The 19,387-nt window shown below is 39.2% G+C and overlaps 1 protein-coding gene across 1 annotated transcript in view; it reads right to left on the reverse strand.

Moving 5' to 3' along the window:
* Positions 1-5,739: 5,739 nt before the first annotated feature.
* Positions 5,740-19,387, reverse strand: part of ell (elongation factor RNA polymerase II) — a 47,227-nt gene continuing 33,579 nt past the window's right edge. Inside the window, exons 3-12 of the mRNA XM_015037743.1 lie at positions 18,671-18,792; positions 17,687-17,850; positions 16,956-17,206; positions 16,702-16,826; positions 13,951-14,026; positions 10,488-11,073; positions 9,220-9,286; positions 8,171-8,342; positions 6,744-6,788; positions 5,740-6,648 (exon numbers count right to left, since the gene is read on the reverse strand). Of these exons, the coding sequence (XP_014893229.1) occupies positions 6,544-6,648; positions 6,744-6,788; positions 8,171-8,342; positions 9,220-9,286; positions 10,488-11,073; positions 13,951-14,026; positions 16,702-16,826; positions 16,956-17,206; positions 17,687-17,850; positions 18,671-18,792 (1,713 nt within the window). The 3' untranslated portion in view covers positions 5,740-6,543. The remainder of the gene's footprint in view (positions 6,649-6,743; positions 6,789-8,170; positions 8,343-9,219; positions 9,287-10,487; positions 11,074-13,950; positions 14,027-16,701; positions 16,827-16,955; positions 17,207-17,686; positions 17,851-18,670; positions 18,793-19,387) is intronic.

Genomic DNA, 19,387 nt, shown 5'->3' on the forward strand with positions numbered 1-19,387 from the left:
ATATACCGTCCCATACGCAACAAACTAATCTACAGTGTTGCTGATGCATTTCTCTCAGTGCAGCTTCAATGCTCCTTGGCACAGGCTCTCCGTTGCTTCTTTTTGACAGCTTGGAGTGGCAAGAGTGGCCTTTAAACTTTGAACAATCTTTTTTGGTCTGACTTCAGCATGTTTGATCATATTCTACGCTGAGCTGTTGCAACAGGCAGAGATCTCAGATGACAGCAACACTCCTGCAGAAGAAGCTAACCAGGTCAAGGGAAGCACAGAATGATTAAGGTACGTAAAAAAGATAAATGGAAATTCCAGAGAAAGAAATATTGAGCAACCCAAAGCTGAAACATTCCTATAAAACATGTAGTAATACTATAGATGTTATCAGTCTGTGTGAAGTGTAATCGGGTTGTGAGAAGGTTACTGGGAGAAAAGTCAGTAAAAAATAAAAAATAAAATACAGAGGCGATCTCTCACCCTTATTTTACTTGATACTTTTCATAATGAAGAAAAATTCATGAAGAAATTCAATAAAGTCAGCACTTTAACCTTATTGAGCTCAGTAGAGGGTACATAGACGACCTTTGGAAAATGCAAACACAAGAAGAAGGGATCAATGTGCTTGATCAAAGGTCACAGCAGGGAACTATCGCACACAAAAAAAAGAGTTAAACCCTGCAAAACAAATACTGAAGTCAGTTCTGGCAGCTTCCAGTGTTGCAATAGTTTACCGTTACAACAGATATCTGCTACAAAATCTTTAATTTTACCAAATAAATTGGACAAAAAAAAAAAAGAAGTTAAAATTCAAATTAGGTCAGTAGTAATCTGTTTTTCTACTTGACGCAACTCCAAAACACCGTAATGTGTTTTTCCAATCGTCAACTCGACCAGTAGAGTAAATAAGGCGCAGCTCTTCTCACGGGGAGTTTTGTAGGTTGATCAAAATCAACAGCATTAACAACTTTGCGCAGCTGCTATTGATAATGAACACTTCCAGCATCTGCACGAAATTGATGAGTCATGCATTTGTGGAGCAATTTAGGGCGATTAAATAAACTGTGCTCAGTGCCGCACAACAGCACACAATTTGGATGCTATATTAATTCACTAGAGGTTATCTGCACAGCTGTAAAACATCCACAATGAGGTGGGTTTCATTTTAATAAACTGCTGCTCACCAAAATCTTGTCTTTTCATGGACGATCGCAGATTTTGCAGCCAAAGGTCACAGATTTGATGGCAAGCGCATAAATAAGAATTACAGACATTAGGGAGAATTTTTATTTATTTATTTTAAAGAAGCTGACTAATTTAGGTTGCTAAACTAGAACAGAGTCAATATTGTTTAGTGGGTTCAGTCATGTGCAGCTGCGACGTGAACTCAGATTGTAGCTCATTATATAAACACTGGGAGTATCTATGAAAGATATGATTTACTCAAACATTTCAAAACACTAGCATCATCAATCTAGTATTGTTTCACTTTTGAGTTACAAATAAGTTCAAATCAGATGTGAACGTGACTTCATGAACATAAAAATACACTGAAATGTAATCCACACAGACAAACGGGGGCCTCACAACAGTGAAAGCCTCACGTCAAACGATCAAGATTAATAGAAAGGTAATATCTATGGGGGGTGGGGAACACAATGTAAGGAGAATACAAAGTGGGCACAAAGGTTTAGATCTTCCACACACTCAAAGCTTGGCTACAAATTACTGAAGCAGATTGTGATACAATCCCAGTAAAATTACCAGCAGTCAAACCTGGCAGTTTGGGGTCTCATTGATGCAATGCAATGCTTTGTGTTGAAATGCTGAGAGAAGCACTGCTACTGGCTCTTTTATATATAAAAAAAAAGTAAGAAAAAAAATCAATTTGTCATGCTGTATTAGGACCTTTTGTAAAGAACTATTTAGCCTGGCCCCTGTCTAAGAGTTGAGAAATTTCACGACGACGTCCCAGAGCTTTACCCTTCTAACTGCAGTCACATGTATATGCATGGGCTTTTACTAATGCTTTAAAATATGTGAATAGATAGAAATGTCCATGCTTGCAAGCTGTACATGAGAGGAAAATGTTTTTTTTTTCTTTTTTAATCATTACTTATTTGGTGTGTCGAAATCGATGTTTGCTTTCCTTTAAACTCCAGCAAAGTAACCCAAAGTCTAATGTACAGTTACAAATTCAGTTGCACAAACAGAAACCAGCACCGAAATCCAGACAAAAATAAATCCTATCTGACAACTAAAAAAAAAAAAAAAAGAAAAATCTTGGAAACACGGAAGGGGAGGGGAGCTCTGCTGTGTGTGTGTGTAAACATGTCAGTATGCATGGCGCTGTATGTTGGGGAGAAAGAAATGGCAGCCTGCCACGGTGAACTCGCTGACCGGGCCCCCTTCGACTCCCCGAGCTGCTCGGAGGCCAACTTTGGGACGGGAGCCAGAGTAGCAGGGCTCAGGCACGGCACAGCCAAGTGGAGCACAAGTTAAAGTGAAGATTTCTGGGATCTGTGTCGGATTACAGCGAGGCTTGTCCTCTGCATCGCATCTTTTGCTTCCAACAGCAAAAGATGCAAAGTTTTGTTAAATAAAAAACAAAAACAAAACACAAAAACATTTATGGGCTGTGAGAAAATGATGCTGCTCAGATACGTATCCATGTACACCAGAGAGTTAAACAGAAGTCTTTTTGTTCCGGGGTCAATAATTTGTTACGTCTTACCACTGCACTCAAGATGCAACAGTGAAGGAGACTGGAGGTAATTTTAAGTTTCATGTGTAATCCAACACTCGCAGGAACAAAACTGATGCGACAAAGGCTACAATGTGAAACTGCTGCCATCTACAGGAAATGAGTTGTAACAACATTCTCCTCACAGTGATTTTAACGGGTAAGTCAGTTTTGAAAGCAGAGCTTGAAAAAAATGTTTTATTTTATTTTATTTTATTGGAGTTAAAAGAAAAGGACATCTAAAGACCATCATCTCAAGTAAAAAAAAAAAAAAAAAGTTGTGCATCCTCTTACCCATTTTGTTGCAGCCAGAAACATCAATGTATTACTTGAGTATTTACGTAATATACCGAAACAAAGTAGAACTTGATTTTGGAACGACAGGAATTTTATGGTTCCAATAATGTGTCCGGAAGTGAGCCCTGCATTTATATGCAAATCCTCATCATTCTGGTACCCCTAAATAAACTCCAGAGGAAGGCATTAATCAGCAAGATTAAAACAAACGACTAACCACACCTGGCAGGTCAGGGATGTAGTTATGGAGAAGTTTAACTATAGAAAATCTCAGAACTGCTCAATCCATCATCCAATCCTCAAAATATTTATGTGGCTCTCCAAACACAGCAAAAGAACGGTAAACGTTTTGTTCCTCCTGCAATTGAAGCTGATGCAGACGGACGCTGTAATGTTTAAGGACGATGTTTTTAAAAAGAAATGTACATCTTCACACAGACATGGGCCAAGCCATTTGTTTAACCTCTGCTGAAAACGGCATGGGTTTCGTTTCTGATGCTGAGAATAACCTGGCAAACAAATTAAAACTCAATCCACCTAAAGAGTCAGGAAACTGAACACCCTTATTTTAGGCAAAGATAAATTATTCTTTCCTATTTTGATTGCCTAAAATATTGATTGTGATTATTTCTGAGTGGGAAAAAAAAAGAAAATCACAAAAAAATAAATATATGTTTCTAACAACGATTAAAAGAAAATTTGGCCTCGGCTCATTCAACCCAATTTTGGCCGGAGTAAAAAAAAATGTTTATGCACCACTGGCTTAAATCGAAAGCATTTTCATGGGTTACAACTGTGGCAAGACATGGAAACATATGATCACAAATTTTCCTTTCATTCAGACTGAACTTTTTTTTTTTTAAATAAAAAAATATATACTTTTTTCCCCCTTTCGTTATATGTTCTTTTGTGCATCAGAGAAAATCCGAAATTGCATTGTAATTTGTGGTTGAAAATGAGAAGATGAGGAAAAAGTTCAAGGGGAATTAATTCATTTTGCAAGGCACTATACATTTAGTTTTCAAAATCCATAAAAAATTAGGGGGTCTTTAATTGTGTGAAATTAAATGCCTAACTGTGAAAATAAATACCACAACAACCGGTTCTGATTTTCCCACGAGGGTGTTAAAGAGTTTTATTGAAACAAAAATCACTTTAAGTCCCAGTCCCTTATCGTTCTCAAAAGGAAAAAAAAAAAAAAAAAAAAAAAAAAAGGTAGAAGAAGCAGCATACTTTGGATTTTAGCTGTGATATTTCATGACTAATCTTCAAAGCCCTCCTTGCTTTCACAGCAGCATGTGTATCATCAAGAAACAGAACTATACAACAGGTCATTTTGGCACAATCAGCTCATAACAGTGGCACTGTGCTGGCATGTCTTCACTGACAAGTTTGCTCTCCACTGGCTCAAAACATCTTGCATCCATCAACTCATCTGCAATGGATCTGGAGCCGTAACAGAGATGCGCTACAAACCAAACACAGCAACAATGAGGACAAAGGCATTCCTTGTTAAACAGCTGTGGTTGTGGGTTAAAGTGAAGTGTCGACTGCTCACGTCTTCGATCCAAAACTCGGATCCAGCAGCACATGATCCAACACCGTTCTGATAAAAGTTGATGTAGTGTTAACAGAAGAAAAAACTAAAAAAAAAAACTAAAAAAAAAAAAAAAAAAATCAAAGTGAGCATTTTCTGACTTCCTCTTGACGTGTTGTGCAGAGTTATAAATTATGCAGAGTGAAGAAATGAAACAGGAAGTAAAAAAAAAAAATACTGTAAGATCCTTCTTTGCCAACATTTGGTGAAAGCACTTTGTGCCATTTCGCTTGATAGGCGCTTTGGTTTAACATGCTGGTCTGAGCCACGGCCAACCGATTACGCGCCAATTCAGCCGGACGATGCCTTTGCTTGGATTTTGATGTTCTTGGGCAGTTTTTTCTTCTTCTTCTTTTTTTAAACCAAGTAAAGATAAAAGACTGCTCATTGTAACATTCATTTAGCATGCATTCTGAGAGACAGAAAAAAGTGTCTTTAGGACAACCCCTCCCACCCCAGTAACAGCAAGATCAGGAGAGAGAAAGTGCTGATTTGTAATATTCACATAAAGAGATCAATACAAGAAATGAATTCAGCGGATGAAGTCGACTCGCTTCTCGAAAAGGCTTCTCCGAGGACGTTAGCGGGTTTGGGCGAGACGTTTTCAGGAACCAATCATTGTTGACATCACGTCCTGAAAAGGCAAAAAGAAAAAAACAAAAAAACAAAAAACACTCGGCGCTCCTTCGACGTGAAGGATCGGGACGATGGACAACGATGCCTTCGTCTTAACAGTCATCTTAATGGGACTAGAAAGGGGGTCAAACTAAAGACAACTCCCCCCCCCCAAAAAAAAAAATAAAATAAAAGCATATCTCTCTTTTTAGATACAGTAAATGTTTAAACACAAACGATGATCATATAGGTTTAAAAGATATGAGATCTGATCTGAAAAATAACTTCTTTCAAACAACTTTAAGTCGTATGTTGCTACAAAAGCCTGAAAGAGTACCAATTGAGAGCCGACGGGTGGCCTGGTAGGAAACACTGCTGTAAGGAGCACCGCAGAACGACTCGACGGGGAAGAGACTGCTTCCAAGAAAATAAATCTACATTCCAAGGGTGACTGAGAACTTCCTCCCCGCTCTGTTAAGACATCTCCACGATTTTCAGAAAAGCCAAACACAAAAACCAGTGTCCGACTCTGTGCATTTCTGTTTTTTTTTTGGGTTTTTTTTTTGATTCAAATACTAATTTCTGCATCTCTACAAAGAGAAAGAATACTATTGCCAACACTGACAATTAGAAGGGAAAGGCAGCTTCTGAATAGTAAAATACTGGCAGACAATCATAATCTGAGGACACAAAAAAAGAGACAGCATTTTTTTAAGCACTGATTTGATTTTGTTTCTTTTTAAAGGAGTGTAAAATAATTTCACCCCCACCAACAAAGTTAAATGACGAAAAATAAATAGGAAACTAAAAAGATTCAGCTTTGCGAGCAATACAATTATGTGAAGAAAACTCATGAGCTAGTCACTATTTCTTTTTTTTTTTTTTTTTTTTAAGTGTTCAAAAACTAATTTTGGTGTACAATCTGCAGTTTTCATCTCAGAGTTCAAATTCATCCAGTTTCAAAAGCAGGAAAAATTATTTGGAAAATCTCCCATGAAAGTAGGAATATTTCACAATAAACTCTCAAGACTCTGTTGCGCATTAAAGGCAGGGTAGGCTGCTGAAGAGCAATATTTATAGATCCACTTTTTTCTACGCTCAGATCTGGCCCACATCCTTAAGAAAAAAAAAAAACAATAGGAAAAGGTTTAGGAAAAAGAGATCATGTGTCCTGCCTCACCCCAACACATGGGATTTGTCCTTTTGTGACATTTCTTTTTAGTGGAAGAGGAATCCAAAGTTTTCCCTTTATCTGCCCGGTTTCCAGGGATAACAGGGAAACGGACTCTAGTGACTACGTTTAAAGTTGCTGATGATCGTACTCTGCGATAAGTTTCTTTATATGAGCCAGTTTCTTGTGTAGATGTTCACAGCGGTTCTTCTCTTGGCTATAATTTGGATTAGTCTGTGAAGACAGAAGTGCAGAGTCACAGCCTGATCAGACTCACATTTTCTTAAAAAATAAAATAAATAAATAAAAATCAGCAAAAATGTTTTTACCTTTTTGATCTTATGATACTCTTGAAGTATCTGATTGTGGATTGACTGTTGGGGAAAAAACAAAAATAAAGAGCATTCTAAATGAATGTGAAATACTGAAACAGCATTTCCTTAATCTTTACAAGGTTTCTGCAAGTTTCGGAAGGTTACATTGACCTGACCTACTTAAATGTGACTCTGATTCAAATATTCTTCCTAAAAAATAAATTTATAAAAGAGAAACTACAACAGATGCTACCGCAGAGGGCAAAGACTATCCCTATTTATTTTTTTTACCACTGTTTAAAGTCTGAAACTAATTTCTGAAGGCAGTCAGGAATCTCCTGACTGCCCCATTTAAGTCGATTTTAAGTCTCGTGGAATAGAAAACGAAGACAGAAACGCAAAACCAGAGGACTCACAGCTTTAGTATCATCCAGAGTTTGAAATATACGAGTACACTGGGCTAGCACTGAACATATGGATTCAGCAGCTGTGAAAGTTAAGAAATTTGGCATGGGAAAAATTCAAATTAGAATGCTGAATTTGTAAGTAATTATTGTTGGGTGGCATGATGTGTAAATGCAATAGCAGGTGCAAAATGCACACTTTGGTTACAATCATGTAGGTTTCAACTTCCAGCCTTGGGATGCGACGCATTCCTTCCCCATTCGCTCTCTCATAGTGCAACAAGGAAACGCTTCCACTGAACTAAAGGAAAATAGGTCATATTAATCTACACACAGTCCTATTGTAAATTCTTCAGACTATATATCATTTTGTTTCATTTTTGCAATCCTTTATAATAAAAATACATTTTTGTAGCCTTTAAAGCATTTTCCACTGACAGTTTTGAGCAACGCAGCTATAAATTATCTGCATCCTTTTTCAATTTGTGGCTTACTGCACTTTTATTAGCAATTTCTTTAGATGCACCAGACTCGTACATAAACTCATGCATATTAAAATTTTGACTGCATTGATATATATATATATATATATATATATATATATATATATATATATATATATCAAGTTGAAGATAAACTGCTCTATTGTAGGTTTCATGGTAGATTAATTTTAGTGCATCTAATAAATGGGGAGAAACATGTGACCTGCTGATCACCAGTCAAAGGCGGTTAAAGGAAAACTGGCTGATTCCATTGGATGATTTATTGTTTGCTCCATTTTAGATTTGCCGCTGTTTTTTGTTACAGAACAATAAGATCCAACCAAAAAATAAATAAATAAATAAAATCTTGACAGTTAAATTCATCAAATGAAAAAAAAACTTGGGTGAAAACAGCAGTGAATAAATGGCGCATAAAAGTGAAGAATGCATTATGAAAAACATTTCTGAAGCTTGCAGAAACCCTGTCTTTACTATTTTATCAGCCTTGTCGTCAGACTTCCTTCTGAGCATTACTTTGTGTTCGTTTCGCATGTACCTTGTACTTGTCTGTGCCCTGTAGAAGCTGCTTCAGCTCGTTGTCGAGCACAGTGAACTGCCGGGTGATGCCCTCTATTCGAGCGTGCAGACCCCGGTACTCGCTGTATTCGGCGTTGAAATCGTTTTTATACCTTTGGCGCTGCTCCGGGGAGGTGATCACTGTGTACTTTCTGGGATTAAAAATACAACAAAAAGTATGAGCATCAAATCCCCCTCAGACATCATGGTTTGTTTCCAGCGAGCAGAAGACGTGCTGGATTCATTTCACGCAAATGCCAGAAAGGCAGCCAGCTTTTGTTTGTGTTGAAACCGTGATCGCTGCGGAAAGCACCTTGCACATGAATTTTACAACAGCTCAAACAAATGATTCTTCTTCACATAAGTGAAGAAATTTTTTTTTAACTCTGCTGCAATACAAAAAGTCCCTTATAAATTGTAAAACTACAAACACCCCAAAATATATTAATCATGTCTGTGACTGCTGATTTTTGCTCGACTTCTGTCTAAATTGCAGCCTGGGGGAGATCTGTGTTGACCACAGCTGCCAAAATGACAGAAGATAATCACATGTTTTCAGCACTCTGGCCAACACCTGCCTTCCTTCCTCCTTTCTCTCCTGTGCCTCACTGTTTCACTAACAAAGCTTGTCTTCAGATTGTGAGGAGAAAAAAAAATGGTTTGTTCTTGCTAGAGTTGTCCCCATCTGGACCCCAAGTGTTGAATTAGGGCCCAGCCCATGCATTTTAAATCTAGAAGTATAGTCTTTCATTAAACCCATCATATTAGCTGTATGATTTTATGAGTGCAGTAACCAAGATAAACTTTTAAAACATTGTATTTTATTGTACAAGGCTTGATGTATCCCTAGATTCCTGCTCTTTGAATCTACAAGCATAAATCTGGCATTTATTTTAATAATAACAGACTGGTGGATTCAGTGATTCCTACTTTTAAATGACTTTCGTTGAGATTGTGGACAAAGATTCCTGACTGGGAAAATCCAGATTTCATATTTAGAACCAATTAAGTAACTTACTTAATACTCACAATAAATAATCTGGCACTTCAGGTGATGATGAAGGAATACTGGTAGTTTTGCACATCCCATTCAGATCTGAAACAAGGTCACAAAAATTTGAGTTTTACTTTTTAAAGATGTGACAGACCAAGGTACAAACTACAAGAACCTAATTTAAAGAAGGTCAGCTCATTGGTCCGTCACTCAGACATATTTTGTGTGCACAAGTGAAGACGGCTCAAAGGCGAGTTTTTTTTTCAGGAATTCAATTCAAACGGGGAAACTCACATGGGTGAGTGTGTGGAATATTTTAAAGAGTTTCTACAGTTTAGATCAGGACAGTTTGTTGGCCAATCAAACACAGTTATTACAGCATGTAGTGGGAAACTGAGCCTGGAACCAGGTAGGATGCTTCTGCTGTCTCTGGTACAGGAGAAGCTTAACGCCAGGAATGCGACTGCTGTAATCCATGTCCTGTTTGTCTCTTTTGGTGGCTTGTGAAACACAGACTTAAGTCGCAGGCCATGGTCTGTCTGCCTCCCACAACTGGTTTTGCCTTGCAATCTTCTGAAAGCTGTGGTAATTCCTGTTGCCTGTGCGCTTTTCTCTACAATGTCTTCCTTCCACTCAATTTTCTATTAGCATCTGAGGAGCTTGCTTCTTTACGCCTCTTATCCTCACAAACAAAAGCTGTCAGCAGTTGTGATTCAATTGACCATAAAATTGTGCAAATTGGAGTTATAAATACAAATTTGCTTAAAAACTAACTGAAGAAAAATAAAAACTTGTATTTTTAGCTAAGTTTTTGTGGTTTTACAGCCATATCAAAACTTATTCACATCATCTTAAATTTCTTATTAAATGAATTTGCAAAATTGTGGAGGTTTTTTTTCTTCGACGTTAGCGGAACATCTACATTTTTTGCGCACATATTTAATGGGAACACTGCTGGCGACTGTCTGCTTCTTAGTTCGTAGGCTGCAACATTTCTGTTCTGATCAACTTTTTGATGTTTTTTGTTAGATGAACACCATAATCAATCAAAATAGACATAAATCAGCACTTGAACTTCTATCTTATTGAGATGAACCTGTACATAAATAAGGGAATATTTCCATAAAGAACAGAGCAGAGAATATTTTGGACATGAAGTTGAACAGCAGGGGTCTCACTTTAGACACTGAGAAGCTTTCAGGTCACATGATTCATCACCTACTCAGTGGGATGACTAACACTTGTATACATAAAGTAGTATTTTATTGAGAAACACACAATGTGTGAGTGTGCTGGGTCTTACCTGTGCTTTTAAACGCAATACTGTTCTTGAAGTTTGTCAGGCTCATCTCACATGCTGCTTTGGGCTCAGACGCAGGCTCTTGACAGATCTTTTTCTCCTTCGCCCTCCCTTTCCCCTTGTCCTTGCTTTTCTCCTTGTCTTTATGCTTTTTTGACTTCTTTCTGGATTTGTTGTTCACCGCTAAAGGGCCATTGTCCCGCGGGCCCTCCAGCACGGTGTGCCCGGAGGACGATGTGCCTATGCTGGGCGCTGAGGCCACCGTCGACACGGACAGGAGCGATGGCGGCTGACTGAGCCTCTCGGACAGCGTCGTTTCCTGAGAGTCGCCGTCCCGCCCGTTGTTACTGGAGTCGTTGCTGACGTCCGACAAAGCCTCGAAAGGACGCGGGATGTCTAGCACCGGGAGCGGCTGCGAGCCGGACGTCATGCCGCTTTCGGACGTCGACACTGCGCCGCCGGAGTCTCCTCGCCCGCACGAAGAGCCGAGCTTGCCGTTTATTTGGACTGTTGCGGCCTTGCTGGCAAGGTGTGATATTCTGGGCTTTTTGTTGGCAAGAGGGTCGATGAAGTCAACAGTCGGCCGTTTCTGGTGAAAAATAAGACACCAGGTGTTAAAGACAGGTGCAAATATATGCAAGAATAGATTACAGAAAAGCTGTTTTTTCACCAAAATGTTCCAAAACACTTAAAATGAGTACTTGAACTGGACTTCTCTTATTATCCTGAAGACGTTTCATCCTCTCACCCAAACCTTCTTCAGTTCAGAAACTCATGTTGTAAGTATAGGGCTCTTTAGTTTTAATCAGGAGCAATCACCCTGATGGGGCAATAGAGACAGGGGCAGTGCCAAAGGGGGTGTGGAGGTTTCTGCCCCCGACCGACACTGAATTGCCCCTTCCCGATGATTGACATGTAAAAGCACCAGGGCATTTCTGTGCAGTAGTACTGCTGTACAGAAATGCAGTACTACTGCATTTCTAAGCTCTCTGTGGCTACTTGTAAGAAATATCCTAAAGATAAATGTGAGGGAAGTGGAGAAAATGAACAAGTGGGACATGCATGTATTCATCTAATATATAATGAGATTCTCAAATGCTTTCCCTAATCTTTATCTATGCATGAATAAAGTAAGGAGGACTTTATTTTTTTTTTTTAACTAAAGATAATGAGGTCGTTGTCGTCACTAATGAAGGATGTTTTCCAAACACAATTTTCTGGTACGTTTTAAATCTAGTAAAGCTCTCAGACAAAGGACAAAACACCCAAACAAAAGCTCAGTGGTTTGGTAAATGCAGTCCAGCGCAGTGAAGAATGTTCAGACATTTACACTGGAGAAGCAAAACAGCAGCTGCACAGATGAGCTAACTCAGGCCAAGACTCAGAGGTTTATCTACATCTCAAGGACAAAGAACAATCCTTCAAAGATAACAATGTACACATTTTGGACAGGGAAGACCGACGGTTTGAGAGGCGTGAAAGAAGCCATCTATGTGAAATATGAAAAACCAACCTTGAAAAGAGGAAGCTGTCTAAAATTCAAACCTCCTTAACATCTACAGTGTTGCCTTGACTTGTTTCTCCAGGCGGTTTCACAGAAACTCGTACCTTGAGACATTTGACCAAAACTGTAGTCACTGTTGTTGACATTGTTGGGGATTTGATAGGATCATCAGAGTCAACGAGACTTAAAAAGGGAATATAATAGAGGGTAGGGCCAGGATTTCACATGACCTCATTAGTGACATCAATAAGGGTGATATCGCCCTTTCCATGTGACTGTTACTGATTACACATTGTGGACCTGATGCTTTCTAAGTTTCAGAACTGAAGAAACCTTTTGGATATCTTCAAGAAAACGAGAGAAGTCCAGTTACCGGCACCTTCATTTTTAACTTTCACGATTACCATGTCCAGATGGCTGAGAATCTAAACTAACATCCTTAAAACGTCTCAGCATAACGCTGGAAAGATAGATCAAGAACCAATTAATGATTGGGGCTGCATCTGCAAGACTCATTTACCCCTTCAAAAGAATTATTTTGCATAACTCGTCCAACACCTTAATATGAGATCAAAACTATCCATGGATGGAGCCTCCATGTACGAACATCTCTAAAAATGTCACATTTTTTGTGATATGGTAAAATCAAATATGTTCTGCATAATTCAACTGAAAATGAAGAATGAACTTCAGTTTCAAATACAGTCACAGTTTCCAAAGAGCCTACTAAGAATCAAAGGGAGCACACTGTAAAAATGTATCAATCAGGAGAAGGGTACAAAACATTCACAAGGCTAACATTTTCCCAAAACCTTGAGGCAAACTGAGATATGAATTTATGAACCCAAACTTTACATTTTCAAAAGGCACTTTCAGGGAAAACAAAAACAGACATAACATCAGTGAAAGATGGTGGTGGAAGCATTGTGATCTAGGGTTACGATTCCTTGTATGCAACAAGGTAAATCTGACAGAAGACCTGTTGGGTCACTTGAAAATGGCCGTGGACATCCTCACAATGACGAGGAAGAAAACCGATTTTGAGAAGAAAAAAAATAAAAAATAAAAAATCAACAGTAGTTTACATGAGTGAACATTTATGCAATCAGTTTTTTTTTTCTTAGTGTAATGTAATGTAATTTTATTTATATAACACAATTTCAGCAGCAAGTGCATTCACTTTGTATTAACAGATGTTAAGTGGAAACAGATGCTTTAACAGTAACATATGCTTTTGTTATTCTGTTGACTTGTTCAGGATGTTTGGCACTTAAAGGGTGCAAGTATGTGACCGACGGGAAGTAACACTTTTGAAATCTACTGTATTTGTCCAGTGAGTATGAAAAACTGCATTGTGGAACTTCCTGATTTAACCTGAACATTACACTAAGCTCTCTGTGGCTACTTGTAAGAAATATCCTACAAACTAATCCTTCAGTACTGCTGTCTTTTACGCATGTATGTGTATGTGTGTGTGTGTGTGTGTGTGTGTACGTGTCTGTGTTGTGTTTGCAAAGGGAGGGACAGGAAAGAATGGGGCATACAGTAAGTGCCTGGGGTGAAAACAACCTGGAGGGAAGGAGCTATTAATAAAACAGAGCAGGTTCTCGTTTGTCTGCCGAATGGAAACGTAAATAATCCTGCTGGCCATGTGTTTGTAAGCAACGCAAGTCAAATGGAAGCAGTTAGACATGCATTACAAATTAAGCTGTAAAACAAAAATACACTCAAGCAAAAAATAAAAAATAAAAAGTTAACGCAAAAATTCAAACCAGAATAAATTCACAAAAAGGGGAAATAAATAGTCTCCTATGTCTTAAAGTGATGGAAAGCTGAACTGCCATAGACTTAATAATCACAGTGGACATGCAGTTGCATAAAGCTGCAGTAAAAGTATCTCAGTCAACATGCTTGGAAGGTGAAAAGGTGACCACCAGGTGAACGAGGGAAGGCGGGACTCACCTGAGACGGAGAACTGGATCCCAGCTCTTTGGGAGGACTCTCTGGTATGGGTGCAGAGCTGGTTTGGGCCTGTTTTCTGTGTGAATTCAAGCAAAAACAGGTGCAGATCCCATTAAGTAGCTTGAAAAAACATCACAGTCAAAGCTACACTCAGTGGAACAGCATTAACCAATAAAACATCAGCAGCATCATCTAAAAGCTCCACATTTATTCACATTCCTCGCAACAGAATGCGAGAAGCGCTTAAGGCACGGGAAATTTGTTATCCTGTTTTTACTGTCGCTAATATTTGGACATTCAAAGTTTTCTCCTAAAACCGGTAAGTGCCATCATGTTCTAAATTCAACACATTTAAATCCTTTAAATTTGAAAATGCATCACTCAAAACGACAAAAACTATTGAGCTCTCATCTCCGTGATGACAAGTAAATTACATGGAAGCGGACTTCGGAGACAAGTTACAGTTGCCGTGTGAAGCTGAGTGGGTAGCTATGACAACTGTGAAGGAGGAGGTACTTGACAGAACAGCGTTTTCATCACAAACAGATTATGCTAATTTTCAGCAATTAAACCCACACATTTCCGTTAGTTTAACCCCATTTAGTGTGTTTTTTAAGAAGTATTTAATGGATAATTTTCTCTCTCTTTTTTTAAATCTCTGTCACAGTTAGTTGAGTGTTTATTTTATAGCTTAACAACTACAGCAGATTGATGGAAGATAGTGAGACGGCAAGCTAACACTCTGCAGTGACAGAAAGAAAGTGAGAGCTGGAGAATATGGTGGTGCAGCTCACTTTGAGAAAGGAAGCCATTTGGCCAGCGGGATTATGAAAACAATCGCTACGTAGTTGTTCGGAGGTGTCGAGGCACCGGTTGTGTTTGCTTCTGAACTGCTTTTATTCCTGGCCACCCCCACACAGAGCTCGCACGGCTGCGACGTTCACACCTGCTTCGGAGGATATGCACTTTTGGCTTCATTTATCCAAGCAGAAAACATTACGGCTCCAGGTACGAAGCGAGCCTCGTGTTGTAGTAGAGCAAGCAGTTAGGCAGTAGCAGCCAAACAAGGAGCCGTGTTGATATAAACCTATCCAAGATAAACTGGTCATCTCCACAGAGATTAAATGAAGTCTCAGGATTTAAAAAAAAACGCATAGATTTTTATGCATGTATAGCATGGCAAGAAGCAAAACATTAAAGCTTGCTCTGGATTAAGAGTGCACAAATAGAGATGACATTACGGTTGCAAAATTAAAAGGTGCTTAGAGCTGCACAATGTTGCCACAACTGATGACAAACTCAGTTGTTGGGCACGGTTTGGCACGAGGACAGTCCTGCAGGCAGGGACTGCAAGTGAGACGAGAGGCAGACCGATTCGGCTGGACCTTGGACGGACTCCACCTCACACACAGATCAGCATGTGCTGGAACACTGTTGCATCATGCGCGTTCCAGTCATGTTGCTCTGCTGCTGCTCCTGCGTGACTTGCTGCATGAGCTCCAAACTCTAGAGGAACTAAGGCGGGGGAGGCAGAATTAGGTGGGAGGCTCTGGTTTTTAGTCAGCTGATGCTCACAAACTGAGCTGAAAGTGCAAAAAAGAGAAAGAAGGTGCACATTTGCACTGTCTTATAAAACAAAATGTGTCTGTGAACTCATTGGATGCACTGGGAATTAAAGAAACAGAAATCCATTTAGAGTGGGATAGTTCAGCCGCTATGTTTGTAAATGTTTCAATTGAAGACTGCTTCAAAATACATCTGTGTTATTATTTTTACTACATTTCAGCAAGTTTTATGAACAAAACTTAAAACAAACCAAAGAAAAATAAACACTGGGAGAAGGTAGAACAGCTCAATTCTTTCACAGAATATCTGTCTTATATTATGTTAGTAGTAATAGTAATAATAATAATAATTTGAACAAATATGTAAAATAATATTTTTTAAAAAAATAAGTTATTTATGCAGGATTTTTTAATGACCTTATTTTGTGTAAAACCAAAAAGGAAGTAGAAAAATCTACAAAAGTTTACATAAAATTAACTTTAGAGTGTTATTTTCCAACAGGCAACTGGAAAGTTTTTTTTGTTTTGTTTTGTTTTTTTCCCCACAGTATGAACAAGCATCTGTTTTAAACAAGCATGAGTCCCCCCCCCCCTTGCAGCCTTGGCCCGTTTCTGTGTTTCTGGTAATTTTATATCATATATTCTTTGGTCAGTCAACCGGGTCATGTGACACGGCCTTTAAAATGTCACTCAACTTTGAATCTATCCCTCCTTAGCAAAGCTTGCATAGTCCCTTATCGATATCCTTTGGCCTTTTCCTGTTTCTCTTCCTCATAGGCAAAACACGTCAAAAACAACTTTTCTGCTTTTGTCTTTTTGATTAAACAGGGTCAAAAAGTCCCTTATCCAGATGTACTTACAGGAATTTTTTTAAACTTCCAGTAGTTCACAGTTTTGATTGTCAGGTGTCATTGTTCAGGAAAGGACAAGCATAACATATAATATAAACATAACAGGATTATTCTTTCAATATTCTTTACACAAAGCTCGAGCTCAGTATGCAGGCAATTGCTTGCACTGAATTTTGAAGGCATCAGAGTAAAAAAGAAGTGCAGAACACAGTCTTCTGATGTTTAGCTGCAGGAAGTATTGGAAACTGTGCAACCTTTTCTTTGTACTTCATAATTATGTGCCGATTGTGTTGGTCTACTACATCCAATCCTGAAAAAAATACAAGGTGACATACCTGAACAAAATTCTCTTGAGAAGCTGCTGGTCTCCCTCCGTGTATCCTGGCCAGTCCTTCTGGACTTCCTTGTACATAAAATCCTTCAATGTGAAGGTATTTTCTTTCCCATTCAAATTGGCAACCTAAGAACAGAAACATAGCACTGCGTTAATACACTAATCTTCGCCAACTAATCTGGGGGAATGACACTGAAGATGAAAGTGAGTGGAGAAAATGAAAACCCCAATGTCGTAGATGTTTCCATGACTCGCCTGTTGCAGGTGGCTGTCCAGGGATTCTTTGTCGAGCTGTGACAGGCCGTCCTTCTGCAACCTCAAAATCAGTTCAGGCTTTTTGTAAGGCTTCAGGGCCAGCAGGTGTACGAGGCGCTCACGGAGAGGCCGGTGCTGAGTCGTGGCTTTCTTCTGCGTGCTGCTGGAGATGAGGACGGGCCGAGACGTCCTCCGTGACGGGGCCACGTCTGAAAGCCCAGGTGCCGGTTTCCGGATCTGGACTTTCTTACCTTTGAAAGTCAGCCACACATGAAAAGAATTTTTCTATATACAAACACAATTAAAAATATATATAAAAGTTTTTTTAATTATGCACAGAGACATTTATGGTTTTCCCTTTTGGGTCGCTGAACTCGTCGAATGTTTTATTAAAAAAGTGCTGCGCAGCAGAAATGCACCGAGAAAGTAGCCGGTGAATGGAACAACCTCAAAAATCATTTGCTATTTGACCCAAACAGCCCATCAAATCCAGGGTGAACCAGTTCACAAGAAGAGCAAAACTACATCATCACTTGGATGTTTGCAGATTCTTCCAGTCCGACTCAGTAATTTAACTCCTGACATGTTTACAATGTCTAAGTGGAGGGTCTGATTGCTCTCCTCAGAAACTAAACACAAACTTATAAGCTAGCAGTCTGGGAAGCTCAAGGCTAAAAGCACATTATGCACTGAGCAACAGTATGTTCGAGTCAATATCCAGCCTTCCTCACCTACGTATCTCCCCCCCGGCTTGATGACGATGGCACTCCTGCTGCGAGTCGTCTCCTCAGCCTGGGCCATGCTCTCTCTGGCCTTCTGGTAGGAGTCGTCGGTGGCTCGCACTGTGATCTTGTCCTGGATGCTGCCCAGACAGTCCAGCTGAATGCCCCCTTCACTACCAAAACAAAGAGCAGACGCGAAGAAAAACACAGGCAGAAAGAGGAGAAAAGTTGAAACACAAGTATGAAAGAAAAAAAAACAAAACATTGATTTGATAGCCAATTGAAAGGAAGCCAAGCCATTCTCACATACGCTTTTGCATTACATGCAGAAGCCATTTTTGTTATTTTTCAACTTTTCATTCCTACCCAGAGATTGAATAAATCTTCTGTGGGAACAACGATTATTTTTCCAATTTCCTCCAACCAGCCATGGTTTCCCACTGTGCAGCTCATTGCCACATAAAATCTGATTCTTTCCTGACTTTCCGACTGTTTTTTTTGATTCTCCTCCACTTTGGTGGAAAATGAGACGCTGCCGGCACGGTCTGCAAAAGCTGAGCTCGGTCATTTGGGTTTCAGGCTGCAATTCAAGCCTGATTAGGATCTAGGGAGAGACTTAAATGAACTCTGCCTGACCCACATGTTAAAAATACTTTCAGAATAATTGGGGTCAGAAATCTGAAAAAGACAAGATTCTCATTGTTCCCCTTTCACTTTCTGTGCCCGTCATTTTAGGCACTAAAATCCACGTGTGTTTATTCGATTAATCACGTGTTCCTTTTTAGACTCATTAGTTCTCGTGTAGCTTCTCTGCTACCAAATGAAAGTGTGCAAGTGGCTACACATGTAACCCCTGGATGTATAAATTCATTTCTTACTGTAGTTCGCAAGTGCATCTAACAGAGGTGTGTTCATTCAGCTCAAAACTTGTGTGAAGTCAGTTCTCACTGAAAGAGGGGAAAAAAAGGGATGTGAATCTGCTTTAGCTTTCACCTGGTGATGTACTGCTGGATGCAGTCGAAGCTGCCCTGGGGGTTGTCTCTGCCCACATTCGACAGGTCGAAAGTAAATGTTTGCAGCTCGCTGGAAGTTTCTGACCGTGGAATTGAAATCTTCTGTGAAAGACAGGACAGGAAAAAAACAAAACAAAAAACAAACAAAAACATGGACGCGTTAAAAAGCCCCCAAACAAAACGTGTTTCTTGATTTAGAGTCCAATTATCAAAGAAATATATATATATATTTTTTTAAATCAGTAAAGAAGTTATCCAAGATGTACTTATGACTATAATCTTTGTAAAAAAATAAATTATGTTTTGCAATAGCAGGAAAAAAAATCCATCTAATGCCACATTATATCATACAGACAGGGTCGGACCCCCCCACCCCCAAAGGTCTTTGCATTCAGGTGTTTAGAGATACTCTCTATATTGGGCTGCAGTTGTGCAGTTGCCACCAAATGCAGCTTGTAATAATTAGTACTGTGTGCTTTTCAGCGTTTGTTGTTGCTACGTTTATCGCTGCTTTTTTTTTTTTTTCTGTTTCTGCAGGTGGAGAAGCAGCCTTCTAGGGTGTTATCTTGCAATCTCTATTCTGCTCACCTCTATTCTTATCTCTTCGCTTTCAGCTTTTAGCCCCACCTGTCTCATTTTTTTTTTTTTTCATTTTCCCCCTTTTTTATCATTCTCCATGTAAAATGAATTTGAATAT

The sequence above is a fragment of the Poecilia latipinna genome, unplaced genomic scaffold (assembly GCF_001443285.1).
Source record: "Poecilia latipinna isolate Pla-1442-1.1 unplaced genomic scaffold, P_latipinna-1.0 Scaffold418, whole genome shotgun sequence".
Taxonomy (NCBI): Eukaryota; Metazoa; Chordata; class Actinopteri; order Cyprinodontiformes; family Poeciliidae; genus Poecilia; species Poecilia latipinna.